At 41.1% G+C, this 23,779-nt stretch overlaps 1 protein-coding gene across 1 annotated transcript in view; it reads left to right on the top strand.

The window, feature by feature from the left end:
- The first annotated feature begins 1,356 nt into the window (after nt 1-1,356).
- The window catches only part of MARCHF9 (membrane associated ring-CH-type finger 9), a 97,842-nt gene continuing 75,419 nt past the window's right edge, over nt 1,357-23,779 (top strand). The window contains exons 1-2 of the mRNA XM_075199333.1: nt 1,357-1,606; nt 1,804-3,036. Of these exons, the coding sequence (XP_075055434.1) occupies nt 2,713-3,036 (324 nt within the window). The 5' untranslated portion in view covers nt 1,357-1,606; nt 1,804-2,712. The remainder of the gene's footprint in view (nt 1,607-1,803; nt 3,037-23,779) is intronic.

Raw genomic sequence — 23,779 nt, 5'->3', positions numbered from 1 at the left:
ATAATGAATGGTTAAGGTCCTTGGAGCTCCATTCTGGCAGCCAGAATAGATGGCAAAGGTCCTCGGAGCTCCATTCCGGCTGCCGGAATGGATGGCAAAGGTCCTCGGAGCTCTATTCCGGCAGCCGGAATGGATGGGTAATGCAGTCAGCGCTCCATTCCGACATAAATTCAGGCAGGTAGAACAGATAACTATAATATATAGATATGATATACAGAAATATATATACATATATTATGTGTATGTATATGTGTGTATATATATATATACATATATATATATATCTAATATATAAATGCTTAGTGGCGTCTGTGTGTGAAAAAAAAAAAACTAAGTTGCAGCGCCACCTGCTGGGCAGAGTTATACACTGACCTACTAAATTCTTAGTGTGTGTGGGAAAAAAAATTCCAAAAGGGCTGAAATTTGGTAGGGCTCAAACTCATTTTCGTGAGGTAATTTTACCTCATGAACACACATGTGTAGAGGCGTGCGTTAGTGTGTGTGTGTGTGTGTAAAAAACTATTTTCTCAGAAAGGGCTCATCCAATTGACCTGAAATTTGGTATACTGACATTTTTGACAAAAAAATTAGAATAGTCAAGTCAGTTAACTTCCATCATCCCCCCTTCCCCCCGTGGGAGGGGTAGTAAAGGCTAAATTTACGAGTTGAGGGGTCAAACTCATTTTCGTGAGGTAATTTTACCTCATGAACACACATTAAAAAGGCTGCTTGCGTCGGGAACTAACGCTCTTCCCCTGAGGAGGCCTGGACTAGGTCCAAATGCATGACAAGAACCTTTTTAAGACCTTAAGTAGCTTGATTTAACTAGAATGCATAAGTATCATGCACGGGTTAACTTGTGTGTATATATATATATATATATATTATACACATACATATATGTATATATATATATATATATATATATATATATATATATATATATATATATATATTTATTTATTATACACATACAATGCAATAGATAGAAAACACAAGCTTCACTCAAGACACCAAGCAGCAGAAGACGCCAAATCATTCCAGCATTCCGGTTTTCACCCACACTCGGGAAAGCAGCAGCTTTGATTAAAGCATCTTATTTTTTGTATATATATCCCCTATGTATTATGCACAGATCACCTACATCAGGAAAAAACCTTATATTAGGTATTCAAACAATGTAAGGTATTATCATGTCTTTGGTGTGATTATGACCCACGATGAAGCTGGCTCCACAGAACATGACACAGCCCTGAGCAGGTAGTATTCAGGATCATTAACAAGCGACTGAGTGACTGGTCACTTTCACATCTCCCGCCCCGCTCCCACGTGAATCTACACGTCAGGTCCCCTTAGATCCCTTATCCAGCTGCAGATGCGCAGCACAAGCCAGGATCACATCCTCAGCCCCACCACACAAAAACATACACTCTACAAAAATGTTTTATTTAACATGCCATACCGGAAGAAGAAGCCATATTTATCCAGCCCTCACTTCATAGCCATCCATTTCTGTCACAGCTGAATGCAATAAAACCACAGACCTATATATTATTTTGCTGCTGGTGTAAATAATGCATCATCTGGATTCAGAAGGTTATACATGGTAAGGATTAATGATATTATTTTTCAGAATTATATGTTTTGTGTATAGGTGTATTCTATGTATGTCTGCAAATGTAAAAAAGCTGACTGTATATTTTATTTAGTGATTCATGTGTTTTTTTCTGTAAATAGACACATCAGGAATTGTATATTTTGTTGCAAACAATGTTTATGTTTATTTTTTTTATGTTCGTGCAGTGAGGTGACTTCCCAGCAGGATCGATGTCTGAGCTGGTGGTGATGCAGGTCCCTTGGTTAGATCACGAGTGGATGGATGGCAAGACAGATCAGGCTGGGGATGCTGAGAGCTGAGACAAAAGAGGAGCCCTGCGTGTTTCATCCGAGGAAAAGAAAGAGGAAGCAAGGGGGAGGGAAGAAATAGGATCCAGTGGCTGAGGAAACCTAGCACCACATTCAGATCTTTTGCCTTTTACATTGGATTATAAAATATTTTTTTTGTGAGATCATTTTGCAGAATTTTTTCTGGTTATTTAGCTGTTACTAGGCATGGAAGGCTGCACTCTTCCAGAGGTAGGATGAGCAGAGATATATCATTATCCCAGGCAGCCAGGTTCTTTCCCCATCCTGCATCCATGTTAATTGCTTTCTCGTGTATTCAATTGTACTTAACCCTTTCTGCCTTCCCCAATCCTTCTAGGTGGCAAACAACAGATTGTTGCAAACCCCTTACCTGCTGTCAACTCCTCTTAGCCTTAAGGTTGCAGGTCCCCTCCCACCAGCTGAACCCTTTTTTAGCACTTGCTAATGCATGTTGGAATAATGTAATGATTTTTCAAGCTCTATACACACATCTGCTTGATTTTCTGAAATGTGTCTGTAGACTCCAGAATATTTTCCATTCCCCTTAATTTACAAGGGTTTGTGGATGCACCTTATTGCTGTCCCTCCAGACTAGATAGACAATACTGAATTGCACTCACTTAACCCCATGCAGTGCAGTGTCCTCTCTGGTACACAGGACCACAGGAGAGTGAGGAACATTCCACTGTCACTGGGTCACTTGGGACCTAAATCCATGCCTCTGCTTTTGGGACCTGCCTGGCTTTGCACTGGAACCCCCCAGACTCCTGGTCCACCGACCGGCGAATGATGTTTAAATACCGGCTCCGCATGTTCTTTAATGAACTTAAGGTTCTGGTGCTGACCCGATCTGGGCGAAGCGAGCCGGAGCCGGGCCACGCTATGCGGGGGCTCGGTGTGGGGGGCTGTGGATGGCCACCCTTTGCAGACTGCTCCTCCAGAGATGATGATGAGGAATACTATGGGTCTGATGCTAGACCCCGCAGCCTTGGACTGGAGGAGAAGGACGGAAGGCTTGGGGCTGCGCTGGACGCTGTTTCCCTGGGCAGCAGCATCGACAGTGGCATGAGGACCCCACAGTGCAGAATCTGCTTCCAAGGCCCTGAGCAGGTGGGTGCTGTTCAATGGTGCATGGCTACATTGCATGGAGTGAGACTTATGTGCAGTATGGTATTTCTCATGTAAGTCACCTGAGGTAAAGGGTATGAAGGAGTGACTGTCTGTTTTTCCTTCCTCACCACTTTGTGGTTATTGCTGTGTGCCACCAGGGGTTGTACGTCTGAAGAGCTTCTAATACTAAAATGCAAGTATCTTTAATCCATATCTGTTATGAGTGCTTTCTGAGCTGACAGCCACAAATCTTTGGAACTTTGTATGGACGATTTATAAAATAAATGTTCCCATTATTTTATCCATAAGTCATTTTTATAATTTCATATTAATCAAATCTGTCACAAAAGGTATTTCCAGATTTTCAGTGGTTAAAGTATCTTGGTAGATTAAATGTATAATCCGTGTTGTGTTACATACAGAGGCTATGGTCATGACACAGGGGGCTTGATTCATTAAAGAAACTAAGGCAGAAAAAAGGAGTAACTTTGCACCTTGGCAAAACCATGTTGCATTGGAGGTGGGGGGGGTAGTTTAAAACATGAGGACAGATTTATATTTGGGGTAGGGCATGTCCTAGATCAACATTAAATTTCAATGTAAAAATAAAGGTATCAAGTATTTGTGTGCTATATGAAAAAACAGCCCATATTTTGCTTACGTGCAAAATAATAAACTAATTTGCACCCGTTGCATTGTAACATGGTTTGTCCAGGAGAAAATTTACTCATTTTTGTTTGCTTTCCTTTCCATAATGAATCAGGCCCAGGGAGTTCATGTTGGATCATGTAGATTGGGTGTCTGGGTAATGCTAGCTTGCCCACAGCATCTTGGCATGCTCACCTTAGACCTGCAAATACCCCTGCTTTGATATTATACTGTAATGATTAATATATTTCGTCCTCTGTGCCAGATGTTGCACTGTTTATTTAAAAAATTCTATAGTATTGTGCATTTGGGGACAGTGAATGCCTAAGAATTGTTACACGTCTAATACAAAGATGTTCTGTCTTTGTGTTGAGAGGTTACACGAGGAAATTTGCATAAAACATATCTGAGTAATTGTGTCTGAGATCTCCTGGCTGGATTTTAGTTTGATTGTGTCTGAAATCTCTTCCTGGGGCAAAGTGTCCAATGTCATAATCTGAAGTAGCTATTAAGCAACGTAAGGGGCCGCTCAGCTTTATTCAGCCTTATCCAGTATTAAGTTCAGGGACAGACAACATGGGAAGAAGTTATTTATCTATCGGGTGGATGACCTTCCCTTGGGGTGTTTATAGGAATGGATTTCACATGAAGGTCTTTGTGGAGATACATGTTGAGAATTGTTTAACAGATTTAATTTTAATAAGCTGAGACCTGCAATTTGGTTCAACCTCAGATGCTGAGACAATTATTAAGGGTCACATGACTATGGCAAACCAGGGGTACAAGCCATGCCCCAGTGGAGGCACTCCTACAGGTGCAGGTGTTTCATGTGAGAGGTTACAGAAATCTCATCCTACCATTTGAAGTCCTGTTGAGTGGTGAACATCGTACCCCCATGGTTGAAGTTTGGAGCACCGCTTCAACATCAACTTTGTCCACAGTAAGCTTTGTTTTGGGTGACAAAATCAGCCACGCACCCGTTTACTTTGGTTCACACTAAGCCCGGATAACTAATTTTCAGGCCACATGATTAATTTTCTTTTGAAAGCATGGCAAACTTAAAAAAAAAAAAAAGGCGTCTATTATCATTATATGATTAGATAATTTACCACCATGTTAATGGAAGGCTGCATCAATCAACTATTAATGAACTATGAGGCTGATTTAGTGTTTGGTGCAATCCAGCTATTGAGTGCAAAATGTAAACCTAGAAAAAGCATTTTGTGCTACCAGGGACGAAATTACAAAAGTGCTCCCTGATTGTGAGGGGCGCGCAGCCTAGTCCAACTCTGAAGTACAATGTAAGATAGAGCTGGCCTGCATGTGTGCAGCATGGAATTACATACTGCCCAGAATGCCCCCATTAATGAGGCTGATCAGAATGTTATACCAAGTAGAAAATTCTGCACCTGGGCAACAGACTCCCCCAATTTTTTCCAGCCAGAAAATTGTGGAATTCTGAAATCATGGAACTAATGACTAAATGGAAACATTTTAATGACATTGATTAGGAAACACTGTATCTGTCACGGTAGAGCACTTAAAGAGCTGTATATTAATTACATAGGATCCAGTGACATCACTGGGACTCTTCTTAATTAATATTCATGGGCCTCTGGCTACTAGTGAATTGATAGGCCACTTTCTTATGGATTTTGAATAAGCCACAAAATGGCTGCTGAGACTGTGTAACAAGTACACTTTAATAACACTTCTGGTGCTACAAATGCTGCATGCATTGTTTTTACAGCTCTAATACTCTGGTGTAACAGAGAAGCAATACCATACTTACCAACTTTAGAAATTTCTTTTCCAGGAGCCTGCCGGGGGGAGGTGGGCATGTTGGGGGTCGGGGCTCCAAAAATCGGATCATTTTGGACCCGCCCCCGTGATGCAAACGCGTCATTTTACAGCAGGGGGCGGGGCCAAACACTGGTGAATCGCGGCGTTTTGGCTCTAATTCTGCCAGATCCGGGAGATTGCCACACTCTCCCGGGAGTCCGTGAGACTCTCGCAAAATGTGGGAGTCTCCCGGACATTCCGGGAGAGTTGGCTAGTATGAGTAATACCAAGTAACCAATGTGATATCCATATAATATAATTTTCCTAATAATAAGAGCAAACATACAGAGAAGTGAGGTTTTCTTTGCAGAAATACTTGTGTCCAATTCTGTACTTTTGTTGGGGTTCAATGTCAATGTTGCTCCTAAATGCATCATTAGATAATAAGACCTAGGGGTATATTTACTAAACTGCCAGTTTGAAAAAGTGGAGATGTTGCCTATAGCAACCAATCAGCTTCTAATGATCATTTATTTAATACATTCTACAAAATGACGGCTAGAATCTGACTGGTTACTATAGGCAACATCTCCACTTTTTCAAACTCGCAGTTTAGTAAATATACCCCCAGATCAGTATATATGCAGAATCCATGTTTGTTATCAAAGCAGAGTTCATGATAGTGACCATTAAACAAGCAGAACCCCGTTAGTTATTGAATCCTGTACTGTGGGGGACCAGTAAAAGAATTTGTTCAAATAACATCCATTTCTTGCAGATATTACATCTTCCTTGGACCAGGTGTATGCAGTCCTGTGTCTAACCCCCCTCCCCACCCCCTCCCCAGCCTGCTGACTCCATGCTCTAACTCCACATGTTTGAACTTGCTAGCACGGAAAGCTATTTATGCTGGTTGGTTCAAACCTGGTGACATCAGATGATGTGCTGGCTGGCATAGACAGGACTGCATGTACCTCGCCCATCAAAGATGAAAAACATACAGAAATGGTAAGTTCTAGATACAGCCTGCTTGAGTCGGTATCTTGCAAAAGATTAGAAATAGGATAGAGCGGCGGTTCCCAAACTGTGCGCCGTGGCTCCCAGGGGTGCCGCGGCGCTGTCACTGGGGTGCCGCGGGCCAGACATAAAAAAAAATAAATACAGAAACTTACCAATCCGTCGGGCACCGGGACCCAGCAGCCTCCTCTCTCCTGCAGCTGTCACTGAATATCGACGTCAGTAACAAGCGAGGAGGAGAGCAGAGGATGGTGACAGCAGGGCAGAGGAGGGGGACAGAGAGCAGAGGATGGTGACAGCAGGGCAGAGGAGGGGGGCAGAGGATGGGGACAGAGAGCAGAGGATGGGGACAGAGAGCAGAGGATGGGGACAGAGAGCAGAGGATGGGGACAGCGGGGCAGAGAAGGGGGACAGAGAGCAGAGGAGGGGCAGAGGAGGGGCACAGCGGGGCAGAGGAGGGGGACACAGCGTGAGAGGGCAGAGGAGGGGACAGCGTGTGAGAGGGCAGAGGAGGGGGACATTGTGAGAGAGGGCAGAGGAGGGTGGACAGCGTGACAGAGCAGAGGAGGGGGGGCAGCGTGACAGGGGGCAGTGTGAGAGAGGGCAGTGTGTCTGGATGCAGAGGGGGCAATGTGTCTGGATGCAGAGGGGGCAGAGTGTCTGGATGCAGAGGGGGCATTTTTGCATACAACTAAATAAGTATTTCTGTCCTGACCTAAATACTTATTACAATTTTTTGACCCAACTACATCTAAAACAGGACTGCTCAATAATTATTTTGGAGGGGTGCCTTGAAAAAATTTGGAGACTCTAAGGGTGCCGCGAACTGCAAAAGTTTGGGAACCACTGGGATAGAGGTTAAAAGCCCATTTGGTTCTATTTTGCACAACTTAAAAACAGTGGACTTTTTGGAATAATAATAATAATATTTAACTCTTTAAAGCAAAACCAAACAGAAAACATGACATTGGTATGTGGGGTGTAATACCTTTTCAATGAGTGTCAGTCCGCTCTTTCAAGACGAATGGAACGAAGCAAGTGTACAATTAGTTGTAATGAAGGAAAATGTACTAACAGAGAGGTTAGTGGAAAAGATTTGTTGTAAATGAACATTTTCACTTTTGGGGTATGAACCTAATTGATCGTTTTGCACAAAATATAGCAAAGCTTTGCAAAATGTTAGTTAGCATCATAATGGACAGACCTTCTTACCATAAATACTTCATTATATTTGCAAATACAGACAGAAGGCCTCATTTACGGACCAGGAAACAGTCAAGGAATAGGGCACAATCTTATTTGGTGGTATGGTGCGGCTTGATTGGCACCAGTGCACCTGTGTGTGCGGAGGAAATGGTGGCAGAAATGTGCACTATCCGGTGGTAGGAGATAGATAGGAAAGACATTCCATGCTATGCAGGCGCTGTGCTACACTTAGTTTTGTGGAGCAGTGTGAAAACAAGATTTCATTTTGCAGAGTGAGCCTGTTGAATTGAAGTAAAGGGGTGTTGAGGCTGCACAACTCCTTTTGCTCCACAAAGGTACTTGATTTTTGCACCCGGTCTGAGCTGCCCAAGATTGTGTCTCTATATTTTAATGGAATTTATTTTGCGCCTTCCAGTTTTATTTCAACAGCAAACTACATTTCTAGGCCTTGTCCAGTGGAAAAAAAGCTTTGTCCACACAAAACTGCCACAGGTAATAAAGCCTGTCTTGTTGCTCCTCACTCTCATAAATAGCTCTATAGCTCAATAATTTGAACAATAAATTAGGCACTATTTTAGGAGGAAAAGTTTCACTTAATGAGGGGCTGGTTCTAAAGTGGTCTTGGACGGGATGTCTACCCTTTGCGCAGTGCGCTGCTAGAGACTTTTCCGCAATCCTTGTAGTTTGTGGAGGCGTCTCCCAAAACCACAGCATGGGTGGGCACCTTCGTATAAGGTGGGCAAAATGGTGCAAAACCAAAGAGTACACACCCGGGGGTAAATGGATCAAATGGCACTATACTTAAAATCACCAATTTGAACCATTTGTACGGGCGGGTTTTAAAGGCAAAACTGCTAATAAACTGCCCAAACACTGGTATTTAATCCAGCAAAGCCTTCAACATCGCCGTCCCGGTATGACTACATACAAACATTCAAATGTATGAAGCGGCAGTTTCACAAACCCCCGCAAAATAAAAATTGACCCATAAGTATTAATCAATTTTTTCCCCATAATCATTACATAATGAGTCATAAGTCATTGGTGCCTACTAATGTTATGAATGGCAGGATAGTCTGGGAAGTGGGGCCTGATTACTTGGTTTCCATGGTCACACCCCTGGGACACAGTAGTAGGTAAATATGCCTATACCCCATGGGCACCCTTTTGTTTTTATTAATCTAATTTGCGCTAACCCAATTTATTACTGGTAGTTTTTGCTATGCACACATTGGTTATTAAATGATCCCTAATAATCTCTTGTTAATCATCATTTATATAGTGCCACCTATTCTGCAGCACTGTACAGAGAATATTTGTCACTCACATCAGTTCCTTCCCCATTGGAGTTTACAGTCTAATACCTTAACACACAGACAGACTAGGGATCAATTTTGTTAGCAGCAAATTAACCTACCAATATGTTTATGCAGTGTGGGAGGAAATCCACACAGATAAGGCCACTTTCAGAGCTGTGAGGCAGAAGTCCTAACCACTGAGCCACAGTGCTGCCCGTAAATCTTAAACTAATCTTTCTTCACACATTACACAGCAAAATATTGGTGGTCATTTTCCCATGGTTCTCTATGTTAGAAGGCGTTTTCCTAGCTACTTGTGATGCACAGTTATTAAGGCACAGAACCTAAGCTGGGTTCTCAATATTTGGGCATCCTTTGAGCATAGATAGTACTGCTCTATGCCTGACTGTGTGAGGACTGAGTGACTGGCCTCCAAATTGACAATAGGTTTGCAGATTGTTTAATACCTGATTTCAACTTCTGTGTACAAGTCCTAAGGATACTTTTTTTTCACATATCCCCCAATATGCATTAATAATTCATGTGAGACATATGCTACAGCAATGCAACCGACAAAAACATAGGGTATAATATGTTCAAATAGTAATTTGAATAGAACTTAATTTTTAAAACAGTGTTGCTCAGATTAAGCTATGTACAAGTGTAGAGTTGTCTGATTAGCAGGGCAGAATCTCTTTCTAATGAAGAGTTTTGGTATAGTAAAGGTGCAGAGGACCATTTGGATCTATTGTATATGGCTTTACGAAGGGCCTTGCAAATTGTTTATTGTTCTACAACATGACTTAATGTGAAACTGGTGTCATCGTTGAAAACAGGGAGGGGGATAAAAAATATCTTAGTTGAATTTGGAGAGATGAAATGTTGAAAGCGTGTGAGTCAGCCATAATTATAATACATTAAAGCATCTACTTTTGGCTTGTACTGCTACTTTGCTATAATAAAATGTTCAAGCCGTATGGGGTTAAAAGCTATGCCGTATAGGGAATTATTTTTGTACAGGAAAATAACATAAGTTTTTTTAAAAAAACAAAACATAATGAAGTAGAACATTTTGCTAAGAGCTTACCGTTTAATATATTGTTGGTTACACATATTGGAGGCAGTCATTTTGTGATAGAAACAATATTTATGACAAATCAGCAAGTCAAATCACTAGGAAATTGTGACATTCATCATCATGAACTTTTATATGTAAGTCACCACAAAACTCTGCAACGCCGGATCGTCAGAATAACAAATATTACAAAATCCAAATCACACATAAAAACAGAACAAGTAAATATGAGGTTAAGGAAGGAGATAGAGAGGACCCTGTTCATAATAGCTAACAGCCAGATGGAGATGGAGATTGGGCTATAGCTGGTAGAACAGCTAGAGAGAGTAGTATCAGGTGGGGGTAAGATAGGCTATAGTAAAGAGGTGGAATTTAAGAAAACACTTAAAAAAATTGAAGGTTAGGGGGAGATTTTGGTCACGTGGAGAAAGGAGTTCCATAGGTGGAGAGCAGCACAGGAGGAGGGAATGAGGAGTGATTATCATAGAGGAGACAAGGTGCATGTCAGAGGCAGATCGAAGAGGGTGAAAGGGATAGTATCTCATGATGAAGTCAGAGATGTATGAGGTGTTCATGAGGGCTTTGAAGGGAAGGGGGAGTAGTTTGATTTGAATTCTGGCAATAATGGAGAGACTGTGTAGGGATTTCAGAGTTGTGCAGTGGATGTGGAGTGGCGGAAGAGAAAGACCATGACATTTTGGATGCATTTTACAGGATATATATATAGGTGTGAGGAAGGGCAGATAGTAGGTTGCAGTAGTCATGATGGAGATAATTAGAGAAAGGATAAAGGTTTTGTCTAAAGTGAGAAAGGGGTGTCTTCTGACGAGGTTATGAAGCAAGAGGTAAGGTGACAGCGCAAGTGACTGGATGTGTGAAGTAAAGTTTAATTCAGAGTCGAGGTAGTTGTAACTGAGAAGAGTGTGTTGTTGTCAACCATGGTGTAGACTAGGAAGGGGTTAGTGACGCTGGGAGGAGAGAAGATGTTAAGTTCTGATTAAACAGTTGAGCTTCATGTAACGTTAGGACGTAGAAGAGGAAACGGTGTAGAAGTAGTTGGACACACAATATAAAAAAGAAGAAGAAAGGTCAGAGGAGGAGGAGGGGTTGATTTGCGTGTTGTCTGCTGATAGGTGGTAGTGGAGGCCGGAGGAGCATAACGATTCACTGACAGAAGTGGTATAAAGAGAAAAGCAGAGGGCCAAGAACAGAACCTCGAAGGACCCCAAAAGAGAGAGGTAGTGGGGGGAGGACATGACAGAAATAGAGACACTTAAAGAATGTTTAGAGAGGTCAAAGAAGATGAGTAGGGAGAAATGATCCTTCGATGTGATGTGAGTAGATCATTGGTCACTTTAGAAGAGGTTTCTTGGTGGAGTGTTAGGATCAGAAGCTTAATTTCAAAGGACCAAGGAGTGAATGAGAGAAAATGGGTCACACAGTTGTACACAACGTATTTTGGAAGCAAAGTTGCGCAAAGCAATGAGGTTGTAGCTGGCGAGGTAGGATTGAGAGATGGTTTCTCGAGGAAAGGAGAGATGAATGGGAGTGGACAAAGAAGCGAGTTGAAGGTGGAAAAGAGGCAGTTGGGGTTGATGAAGTGGGTAGATATTAGGGAAGTTTGTTTACTGGCAGACAGGGCAGTATAGTAATAAGACAAATTAAGATTGTGTAGATAAATTTGTAGTAGAGGAATTCAGCGCTGAAGAAATATTTTCTCCGTTGGTGCTCAGCAATGTCACTAGTTTCTAGTGAATTGGCAGACTACATTTTCATGAATCATGAATGTTAGTTAAGCCTAGAAAATGGCATGCCAAACTATGTGCAGGCAACAGGTACAGTTTAAAGCAGTGCTGGAAACTCTGCCCCACCACTAGACTCTCACCCTGGTAACATATAGGTGACACTGAATTTGGGCTTGGAAGTGTATAGCACAGGCTTAAAGTGTTACACCTCATATGGGGTATATATGTATGTATGTATGTATGACAACTGTGTATGTATGAATTTATTTGTTTGTCTAATTCTATGTTAAAAGGCCAGTATCATGGAAGCTTAGTAGGTAAAGGCTTTGAGCATATTCAATGACAGACCCTGGTTCACATCCCAGTGTTAGTGGCTTGCACCCTTGAACAAGTCACTTTGTCTTCAGCAACCCAGGCACTAAAAACTAGATAGTAAACTCTATTTGTTTTGAGCATTTATGCTTAAAATTATATGCACTAATTAAACTAGTAATAATAATCATGAAAAACATGATTTTGTGTTCTATTTCGTTAAATTTAGCCCAGTGTCTCGTCATCAATACTGCAAAAAATAAAACACAAAGATAATGTTTCTCTCTCAGTTTTATTGATTTAGAACTTAAGATGGCTGTGAGTAGAAGCTAATCCTGACTAGGTCTCACTTAGTCATTTCTCTTGCTTTATTCGCTCAATAAGTCTGCCTCAGACTCTCTATCTTATAGACTACAATATAAGTTAATTAATGATTAAAAATATGAATTTGCATCACACTGAACAGCACCAAAGTCATTGAGCTTCAAAGAGTATAATGACAGACTTTACATATTTTTCTTTTATGATACATAAAAAGTCTACCACATTTGTAGCTATGTATAAATATAAATGATGCATAATTTGATTACAGTGGTGGTCATTTAATACACTAAAAGTATCGTGCTGCAGTGCAGTCTTATATGCAATTGCACCGGTTGTAGTACACCTGCATAAATAAGTGCACCCTCCTTTCTGAATATATGTGGTCTGTCTGAGCAGATGCTTTGCTGCAACAACTGCACTTTTTTGAGCTGTGACTGAAGTGTGTATGTTTGCAAAATTCTCATCTCAAACTACAGTTGATTATCATATTTCATTGCTCATTTTACCCTTAATTATGTATTCTATAATTCTTGATAGTAAGACCGTGGTTGTCTTTATTTCAAGCTGTGAATATTAAAGTGGTTTTTCAATAAAATGTGCCTCAACTGTGCACAAGGTGTCTTACTAAGTAATGGTCAAGGGAGATCAAAATCACTGTATGATTGCCTGGTCTGATCAAAATCAGATCGTTTGTACTTTCAACAAATCTGCAGTCACAAGGGAGGAAACCTGAACAAAGTATGCAAAATTCACTTTCTTGCTTTTAGTTGTTTTTTAAATTGAGAACATCCTTGGAACGAGCTTCAGTAAGACCACTCTTTACAGTTACCTTTATACCTGTAAAAAAATATCAAAGGATTAGACCTGAAAACAAAGGTAGGAGAATGCAGTATAAGATGAAGCCATGACTTATATTTAACGCATAGAAGAGTCTTTGTACATCTGAGGAGACCTGGGAAATGTTGGTGTTTTGTGACACATTGTACGTAAATGTCATACGTCATAAGATGTTTCGGGCCAGGGTAGGGGTGCTTCTACAGTGAGCTGCTGAAAATACTGATATAAAAACAACCTAACTGCTAATAAAGGATGGCCCCTCTTTTGGATGCAAATCTCCTTTGCTTACAAATCATTCCAGAGGTGGACGTATGAATATATGTGCCTGGATGAATTAGTCCACAGGCCTCCAGGAGTGTCAGTTTGGCTTTTACTTTATATTCAAAATCTTAATGTATATTATGTATTTTGTGTGTTGAAGCATTTGCATTTAATCATTGTGAACTATGTTTTATACAAGTTTGTATCCAAGAGTCTGCTGAGCTGCACATGTGTATGTACAAGTACATTCATTACGTACATAAACACAGTAGACATCCTAGTTCCTTTGATTCGTTCCTGCCTGCTGCAAAGAATGTAACTAATTAGCCTGTGGTTCACATTATAATAACTGTAGTCTTTAGAATAAGATATGACTGTAATAACAAGTTGAATGTAAGAACTTTATTTCACATAAAGGTGTGCTTGACACCACAATCTGCCAGCATCAGGATAATTTAATACTCTGCTGTTGGGGACCCTGCTTCTTCAACTTTGTCGCTCTCATAATCTATTTGTCTCCATGGACTTCCTCACACCATTACACTGTAACTTTCACAGGTGGACCTGTCCTCACTAACATGATCACAAATGTGGACAAGTCTCTGCCAACCATAAGACTAGAACAGCATTTCGATCATCTGATTGGCTACAGGTTGTTCTATGTTCACCTCCTCCAATACTGAGGACACCCAGGGAGTGTTAAAGCTGAAGTTTGAATACAATAAGCTGATTATACCTGTGGCCAGGTTCTGAGTACTGTGCTGCGGCCATCTTGGAAATTGAGCTCCGGATCCGGGAGGGTTAATGCCCGGCACCGGAGGGATTAAATCACAGGCGCTAGGCGCCGCGTGAACTGTGTGTTTAAATGTGTAAAGTAAAATAAAAAATGTTTTATATGTGGGTGCTGCAGCGCTGGCTGGGTAGCACCCAGCGCTGCAGCATGTAAGGGGTTAAACCCCGGCGCTAGGCGACAGGGAGTGCAAAAATGTAAACATAATAAAAATGAATGTAAAAGTGTATGTGTCGGCGCTCAGTGCTGAATGGGTTGATTCACGTGCAGGCTGCATGAATCAACCCAGATTGGTTAAAGGGACAGGAGGACGGGTTGCCTCCTGGTAAGACTAGTCTCCAGCTGTGTATAAAAACAGCACTGTTTTGTATTAAAAGTTGTTCTTCTTGTTTCATTGACCTGATCAGTGGTTCCTTCAACCAGTGTAAGAGCAAATAAACATCACTTGCTTCAAAGACCTGCTTGAAAGCTTCTGTATTCTGATTTCTGTGACCTACAGATTAGACCCAACTCTAATCCGTTCCCGGCTGTTCTAAGATTTGGACCCAGCTTTCTGGTACCACCGCTCTGCCCAGCAGCTCTTGCCAGTGTGATAGGGGGATCCATCCACAGCTATCCTGATCCATAGGAAGAGGTCTGGGGTACCAGCCCAGGTGCACCAGTAACGGGGTACACTAGCAGCGTCAGTTACCCAGAAGAAGCCCGGTTCTGGATGCCGATAAGGAGTCCAGTGGTGGCAGCATATGTAAACCCCACTTACTGCGGTGAGAGGGCGCACTTGGGATACCGAAAGGGAACGGTGGCAAAGTAATCCCAGACGGTTCCCAGCAGCAATAAACAGGGTGGCATAAATTAGCATGTGCATCGTCATTGGTGATTTAACTCATGAAATCAGGAGAACATTGGGGGCATTTATGAAAGTAAAATAAACGAAAAATAGCTGAGTGGTTTTTGATTGCCATGACTGACTTCAGTTTTTCTTTGGTAAACTTTCAGAAATGTACTCCATTGTTTATAAAATATAGTAGAAATCCTGACATATTACTACGTCTTCTTTTATATTACACCTAAATGATCATGAGACAAGAGAAACTTACAGAACAGAGGTAAACAATTTTACAAAAAGGAGAAACATGTTTTACAGAGAAGCCAGGAGTAGCCCCACATTTGCAGGCAGCAGTATTTTCCTGTAGTTAAGCTAGTCTCCATTTTTCAGGGACTGAACACAGGGAGAGTATTATGCATTACTGTTTTGTTACTTTCTGGTTTATCAGGTTGGAAATGCATAGCTGGAATGTCATGGGAGCTATTTTCCTAACTTCCACTGAGCTTTAAAATGATGTAAAATGTGGTGTTTAGAGAGCACAATTGGGTTAGGGATCAAAGAGCAATCTTTTCAATGGAGAGATACCCTCGTGAGATGTCCTAATGACAAAATAGCCTAAGTGGTTTGACTGTAGAGCAGAGGCATATATCTTAGCACATCAACCCATAAGAAGTATAGTAGGTAGACCCCAAAGATTATGATAACCCACTGAGATGACCACATTAACCCTCAGTCATTGGCAGCCCCTGCTTGTGATGGGACTAGGTTTTCTGATATTGTATTTTAACTTTTGGTGCCGCCATTTATTAGACAAATTAATTGGTCATCACCTGGGTTCTGTGTTTCTATTATAATAAGGGGTTGAACTTAAAGTGACTGATGCAGCACAAATTCCTGGCCTAAGAGTGATACTCTTTGTGATACTGAGTTTAGGCCTATTGATGGCCTAAAGCTCAGTCTAGCCATGGCTGGTGTCTAGGGAGGGTGGAAGTCTCACACCTCTCTATTGAAGGAGCTTATATATATGCAGAACTTTTAGCATTGCTTTGGTATTGCTGTGTTGTGTTGTGGATCCTCACAATAAAGCTCCAATTTGACCCCAACTCAAGACTTTGGCTGGTCAGCATGGTGGCTTAGTGGTTAGCACTTCTGCCTCACAGTGCTGGGGTCATGAGTTTGATTCCCAACCATGGCCTTATCTGTGTGGAGTATGTATGTTCTCCCCATGTTTGTGTGGGTTTCCTCCAGGTGCTCCAGTTTCCTCCCACACTCCAAGAAACATACCAGTAGGTTAATTGGCTGTTATTAAATTGACCTTAGTCTCTTTTGGTCTGTGTGTGTGTGTCTGTGTTAGGGAGTTTAGACTGTAAGCTCCAATTGGGCAGGGACAGATGTGAGTAAGTTCTCTGTACAGCGCTGTGGAAAATTAGTGGCGCTTTATAAATAAATAAATGATGATGATGATGGTGTCTGCTCTCTGAAAAACCCTCTGTTATCAACCTGAGCAGCTTCTGGCTGATCATGATAAAACATTCTTTACAGTGCAGGGGTCAGTCCAGCCCCTGTATAGGAAATGGAGTAGTCCTGTGACAAGTCCTTAAGCAGTCCATATCTGCATACTCTGGATCGCTCCCAAACCTGTCCTTTATGTGGGTTGCCTGCAAGTTACACGCATAAGGAATCAAGCCTTTAGAAAACAGCAGGCTGATGCTTGGGGCAAAATTAGTAGTGCTGATATAGGCAGACTGTGCTGAAGCATAGAGTATTGAATTTAACAAGCAAACCATGTAATTCCTTAGCCTGCTCTTTTGTCCTTTGACTAATTGTAACCCCTTCGTATTCTTTCCTCGATGCCTTATTAATGTGTTTTATAGCTCAGCTTTTTCCTTGTCAGTATTATCCCTACTCTGCTGGAAGTGCCAAACAACACGTTGCTTCCCAATTGTGTCCATGTTTCATTGTTACTCCATTATGATAACAGCATTGATAGAGCCAACTGCTGTTACCAGCCATTCTACTCACCCAGCCAGGAAATCTATGATCATATCACCTATAGATGTACAACCAAACCTCAAAACGGTAATTATCTTTTGTTAAGGTATTCTGGACACGTACCTTCTATTACACGGGGTGCATTGTACTGTAGCGCTATTCACAGTTTATGGCTTCAGATTCTTTTCTGATTTTTTTTTATAGCTGAATTTCATTCTTTACTGTACAGTGTACATTAAATAAAATATTTGTACATGTCTGACGTGGCTGTGTTTTTATGACATTGAGCTACAGATGACACAAGGATTGGTATATATAATATTCTCCAATGCAAACATCTAAAACAGAGGTAGTCAATGAGCCTCCCAGTTGTTGTGGAACTGCAAGTTCCAGCATGCTCCGTCAGCCAGCCTAAAATCACATTGGCAAGAAGCAATGCGTTTTACTGAATGTTATCAACAGGCCTGCCATTTAAATCATGCTTTTCTCTGAAAGATCTCCTACTAATGAGGGATATTTAAAGAGCAAGTCAAGCAACAGTGTTATATTGCTAGATATCAATTGTCTTGTATTATTAAGCTGAATAATGTATATGAATTAGATGAAGTGATTGATATTTAAACAGGTATACTTACATACCCATCATGCTCTCTTTCTCCACTTTACAGTATGTTATCATGTTAGGAGGAAGGTGCTTCTCTAACTTACATTACTCTGAGTGACAGGCTTGCTGTATTTCTCTGCCTCTGATGAAACAGCCGGTCTGCTAAGAAATGCGTCAGGTGACGCTTTGTTTGGCTTTACATGTTCTGGTTTGCTTTGGATACCTGCAGCTCCAGGGTTTGCTGCGCGATACTGGGACTAGACACATGACATTTCTCCTAATCTCCCTATTGACAAGGACAGCTGACACTTTGGGAGGATAAGTACCAAGCTGATTACTATATATTTGCCATCCATGCTGTGGATTGTTCCTGCAATTTGGAGGGTTCTGATAGACAAAGCTAATGTGTCCAGTTAACATACCCTCCACATTATAATCACAAGGGAATCCTATTCATTTGGTGTCTAATATTCGTTTGGCGAACCCTATTTGACAGATACTGAATCTTTCTCCTTTTTCTGTGGGAGAATCAATATAGGAATGTGCTTCATTTACCCCAAGTTGCTAGAAGATACAAGTCACTTCTATTGACCTATTATTGGTGATAAACTTAACAGTTCATTATATATCCTAGTGTTTGTCAAGGTCATGTGACTTATCCAACCACCATTGCATGAGTCTATACAGTGTAATAGTTTTTAATGGTTTTAGGTTTATATTGTTTTTATACCATATTGTACAAGTAATTAAATTTGCTCACTTTAATTTATCTGGGTTCAGCGCTCTTTTTGTTGCATTTCTCGACAGAAATGCACTGTACTGATTGTTGGGCTCGTAAACAGAGAGGTTCCATAATATCACAGCAGCTAAACTGACATATGCTCTTTGAAATTGCCTCTTTTTTTTCCTAATTCAGATCCCGTTGGGACAGTATCCTAAAGATGGGAGCATGCTATCTGTTGTCTCTAATGAAGTGGTGATATAATAGTCTATTTAAATTTAATTAACAGAGCTGAAAGGGGAACATTAAGGTAACACTGAACAATGTCTTTTACTTCCATGTTCCAGGCAAATTTCAGATTTTTGATTTAGTGGCCACAGTTTGAGGGGGTGTGAACATACAAACTAATAATAAGTACCTTGCTGGTTGGAGCATTTAAAAGATATAGTTCAATAGTATACGAAAAATCTTTCTCTGTCAGGGGCATTTTATGCAAAGTAGAGGGATACAGTCAGTACAGTGCCTTGTCATTTACAAAAGATAGAAGATATCCCTGTTATTGCATTTAAGCCACCTGAAGCAGTCCTTACTTGGTGGGTAAACATTCCATTGCAGATACGTGTGTGACAACAAGGCTGTGTCTTTCATAAAGGGACAGGTTCTATTGCTACTCCTTGAAATACTAACAAAAAACCTAAGAGCCAGAATTTGCTGTAGTGTAGGAGAAGCAAAACCTAAAAGCCAATCACAGCACAGATTGTTTGACATAAGTTACTATGGCAACAACCATGGTCATCACTATCCCTATGAGCTTTAGTGGTGGCAGCAATGATTAGCAATCCTAGTATTGTAGCTATTATCCTGGACTTTGGGGCTATTATCCTGCAGATTAGGGATATTATTCTGCACATTGGTGATATTTTGATTATCCACAAATTGTTTTGCTACACATTGGGGCTATTAGTCTAGATATTATTATTCTTAGTATCCTTAATTTATATAGCGCCCACCTATTCTGCAGGGCATTACAGAAAATATTTAATCATTCCTATCTATCCCTGCCCCATTGGTGCTTACAGTTTAAACCAATGATGGGCAACCTGAAACACTTTGGGGGCTGCATGGGGGTGGCCCTCTAACCTTCAAAAGGGCCTCACTTTACCCTTAATCTCAGTATTAAGTTAAACCAATACATTTAATAAAAGAAAGAGACAGGGATCTGCAGTAGCATATCAGCAGGTGCTATAAACAAGTGTTACAAGCTACAACAAACAAATCTGACAGTAAAGTGAAGGAGCTGGGGGCCGCAGGGGAAGGTTCAAGGGCCGTCTGTAGTCCATCACTGGTTTAAATTCTCTAAGACATAAACAACCAGGGGAGAAAACAAGGATTCAGTGCTGAGAGACAGCAAAGCTAACCATTGTGCCATGGTGCTGTTATTATAGCTATGTAATGCACAGGCATATACTGTAATGCTGTACAACTTACAGCCAATGGCTATTAACCCCAAAAAATAATGTAAGCAAATGTATCTGTACACAAGTGCTTTCTGCTTCCAGTGTTCATGAACATTAATGATACGTGCAATACAATGGAGTTCATTAGGAAGTCATTAGGTACATAGTACACTATGCTGCAGGGGGTTTAAGGACACTCTTTGAATGTTCTGTTAAAAGCAAGGACAAATTACAAGGTTTTACATTTTTAACAGGCATTGATTTTAAACACCCGTGTCTAAGAGCTCTGACTTTCTCATCATCATCCTTCTATTATTTGATTATTATTATGACTGCAGGTTAAAGTGTAACCATGTCACGTGACTTCACTAAGGCACAAAATGGCTGCCTGCACTATTATTATTATTAATATTTATTTATAAGGCGCTACAAGGCATCCGCAGCGCCGTACAGAGACAAACAAAATCACAATACAATGGGAGACAGCACAGTACAGTAAACACAGCAACTCAGTACGCTCAATGCACAGCTAGAGAGGGCGGGGAAAGGGGAGGGAGGATCCGAAAACGACGGGGCCCAAGAAGGGGGGCGCGGAAGACAGGGAGACCCCCAGGGGGGAGGAGGGAGCGAAAGTGGACGTGGGGTGGAGGACCTTTGAGGAGGAGGGCTAAGTAGCTGGAGAGCAGAGTTAGAAGTGGTGGAAACAGGAGGAGAGATGGCCCTGCTCAGAGGAGCGTACAATCTAAGGGGTAAACAGGTAACAAGCACCATATGCTCTCTGGTTGCTGGCTGAGCTGCTCTCCTACCAAATAAACATGCTTTACACTATGTGTAAAGGGACATACTTTAACAACAACATAGGTGGCTGCTGGTCCGGGCTGTCTTGTACACATCCAATTTGTCTCTAGCAAACACTACACTGTTAAGAGAAACTTGAATGTGGCAGATTAAATTTCGAAGTCTGCTCTGTAGTAGGGCGAGATCTGGTATCTGTTTGCTGGAAAGGAGCTGAGAAAAAAAATCTGCAAGTCTTTCTTTCAGCCAGCAGCCTTCTTATTCCAAAACCGTCAACAATATAAATTAGACATGTACATGGTTTATCCAGCCAACTCAATATTGACTATCGCTGCTACTCAAAGTTTACTTTGGTGAGCTGACACAGACAGAATTTTATTGGCTGACTTTCAGTACAAGCAGTAATTGAGTTTCTACTGTATGAGATGCTTACTGTGTTGATAATTTAAGATGAAAATGAAGATCTAAATAGAAACTGTCTGCTTAAGAAGAGTGGAGCACTGGTTTCTGCACATTTAACCCTACTTATGTGAAATACTAATATTCGCCTCAAGATTAGGCATCCACAACATTATTCAGTAATATTACATTCTATAGCCTAGAAACTGTATATTATGTTGCCCAAGAGACATATAGACCAGTATCGCAATAGAGCAAAAGAAGTGGGTATATTAAATCAATTCCCCAGATGAAAATCTAGGTCATTCAGTTCACTCATGTTTATTCCCACCTGACTGTGAGATCTTATAGAATGTTCAGCCATTTGAAGACATGCCTGGGCCGATCTGGGTAATGTTCCCACTGTTGCTAGAGCAGATATATGAGACAATTCTAACCTTTATTCTTTTTAATGTGTACATGTCTACATGTAGTGGAGGCAGCCATTCTGTGGTCTGAACCAATATCAATATTATTATTATCGTATATTTGTATGACACTACAGATTCAATAGTGCCGAACATAGTAGTACAAATATGACACACACGAAAGCAGTGAACGTAACATAAACATGGGTACAGAGCAGAATAATAAAGGCATGGATGCAATTAACAGAACAAATGGAATGACCTACAGACATAATTCAGCATTTGACATTACAGGGACAAACAAGGAGACAGACTGGATGCACCAAAGATATTGGGTAGAGGACCCTGCCCCTGTGAGCTTACATTTTAGGGGGAGGGGGTAGTGAAAACAATAGGAAGATTGAGTTTAGCAGTCCAGGTGGGAAGCAGTGGAGGTGGAGGCTATACAGTTGAACTGGCAGGAGGGTGTATTGAAATGATGATAAGGTAGGTTGAAGTAGGTGATGATATTGGTCTGGGAGAATGGGGAAGAGGGGAACAAGGGAGGGAAGATAGGAGGGGAGTGTGGAGAGCAAGATGTGATGTGAGTTTCCAGTGGAAAGCATTGTACAGTCAAAACGGGCTATAAGGGTTTAGATTAGGACTAGCCATATAATTAGGAAGATTGAAGTCAGGGAACATACTCTGCCATCAGGGAGTCTTTGTCTTGCTAGAGTACCTGTGGGCTGATGTAGATGCTTGTTTAGAGCTTTTCCCTCTTTGTGTCATGAGCATGAAGCTTCTGCATATTTATTAAAATGCACACTAAACTTCTGATTTTTAGTTCCACATTTCAGTGTGTTTTAAACGCCTTCACCGGGATGAATGTGACATTATGTGACATTATATGGCAGGTTAGTTTAGTTTATACCTAAGTGAGCATATATTGCAAACTAACCACATCATGATGAAAATAGAGTCACTTATTTGTGCAATAGTAGGTATCTGAATACTGTAGCAGTGGATGGAACTATAAATGCTTCTTATTTAGCTATGATGGTCAAACTAGCTGTTTAGCTTGTGGATCTTATCTGTTACCTGTCCCCAGTACCAGTATTGTAATGCTCAAATCACATATAGACACACACAGGGATAGAATATGGAAAATAAATAGGTAAAAGCATGACACTTTTTTTAGCTTTTGAGAGTTGAATCTTAGAAATACACAATATTATAGTTTTTTTAAGTGCATTCCATCCAGCAGCATAATGTTTAGTAATACTTTTTATCCTCAAATCATACAGTATGTTTAATGTGCATTGTAATGCATGCCACCACCCATTAAATAAACATATAGAACCGAAGTTCTGGTCTTCACCTATAGTAGCCCCTATTTCCCATAGAGCTAGATATGTTCTCTTGTACTCAATTTTCCCCAGGTCTTGTGCAGTAGTGTAGGTTGATATCTATAAGCTGGTGCATGCAAGGAAATATAGAAGATTACAGTGATCAGTCACACTAATAAAAAAAACACCTGCCTAATATTGTGTAGGTCCTCCTTTGCCTCCAAAACTCTGACCCTTCTGTCACGGGCACTAGGAGTCTTTACCCAGGGATCACCAGATGGTAGGCTTACCAGAGCAATGTAGATGGTAATAGGGTACTCTGGTAGCTGGGTGATCACGGAACATGAAATGATGGCCGATGAGATGCTCAGGAAAGTCTATGACTAGCAACACTGGTAATAATGAGGTAATGATACACAAGGAACTGTATGGACAAGGACACGTGAAGGTAGTCAGTGGTCTGCGATAGCAAGTTGTACCACTGCTATAGTGAGGTGGAATGTCCAACAGAAACAAGGAGGTGATGAGAGTCAGCGGTCTGCGGGTAGCAAGTTGTACCGCTGTCTGAGTGAAGGAATGGAATCCAAGTGGAGGTATCCAGGTAGTCAGTGGTCTGCGGTAGCAAGTTGTACCACTGCTCTGTGAGAGGATAATGGAACAGGTGATACCGGAAACAGGGATCAGTGGTCTGACATCAGCAAGTTGTACCACTGCATATATATGTGAGGAGGTGCACGGGGGAAGACTGCAACACAGGATATACACAGGCACCTTATACACGATCCACAGTAATATGCACAATATAGGTATATATATATGTAAATGACTGATCAGGTCTGCAATCTAGAAAGTCTCTTGAAGTAGTCCAGCACAATGATAACACAGTCAATGATGGCAATAGACTCAGCGGATAGCAGACTCC

The sequence above is a fragment of the Mixophyes fleayi genome, chromosome 2 (genome assembly GCF_038048845.1).
Source record: "Mixophyes fleayi isolate aMixFle1 chromosome 2, aMixFle1.hap1, whole genome shotgun sequence".
NCBI classification, from domain to species: Eukaryota; Metazoa; Chordata; class Amphibia; order Anura; family Limnodynastidae; genus Mixophyes; species Mixophyes fleayi.
Note: the sequence above shows the minus strand (reverse complement) of the source record. Positions and strands in the feature narration are given on the sequence as shown.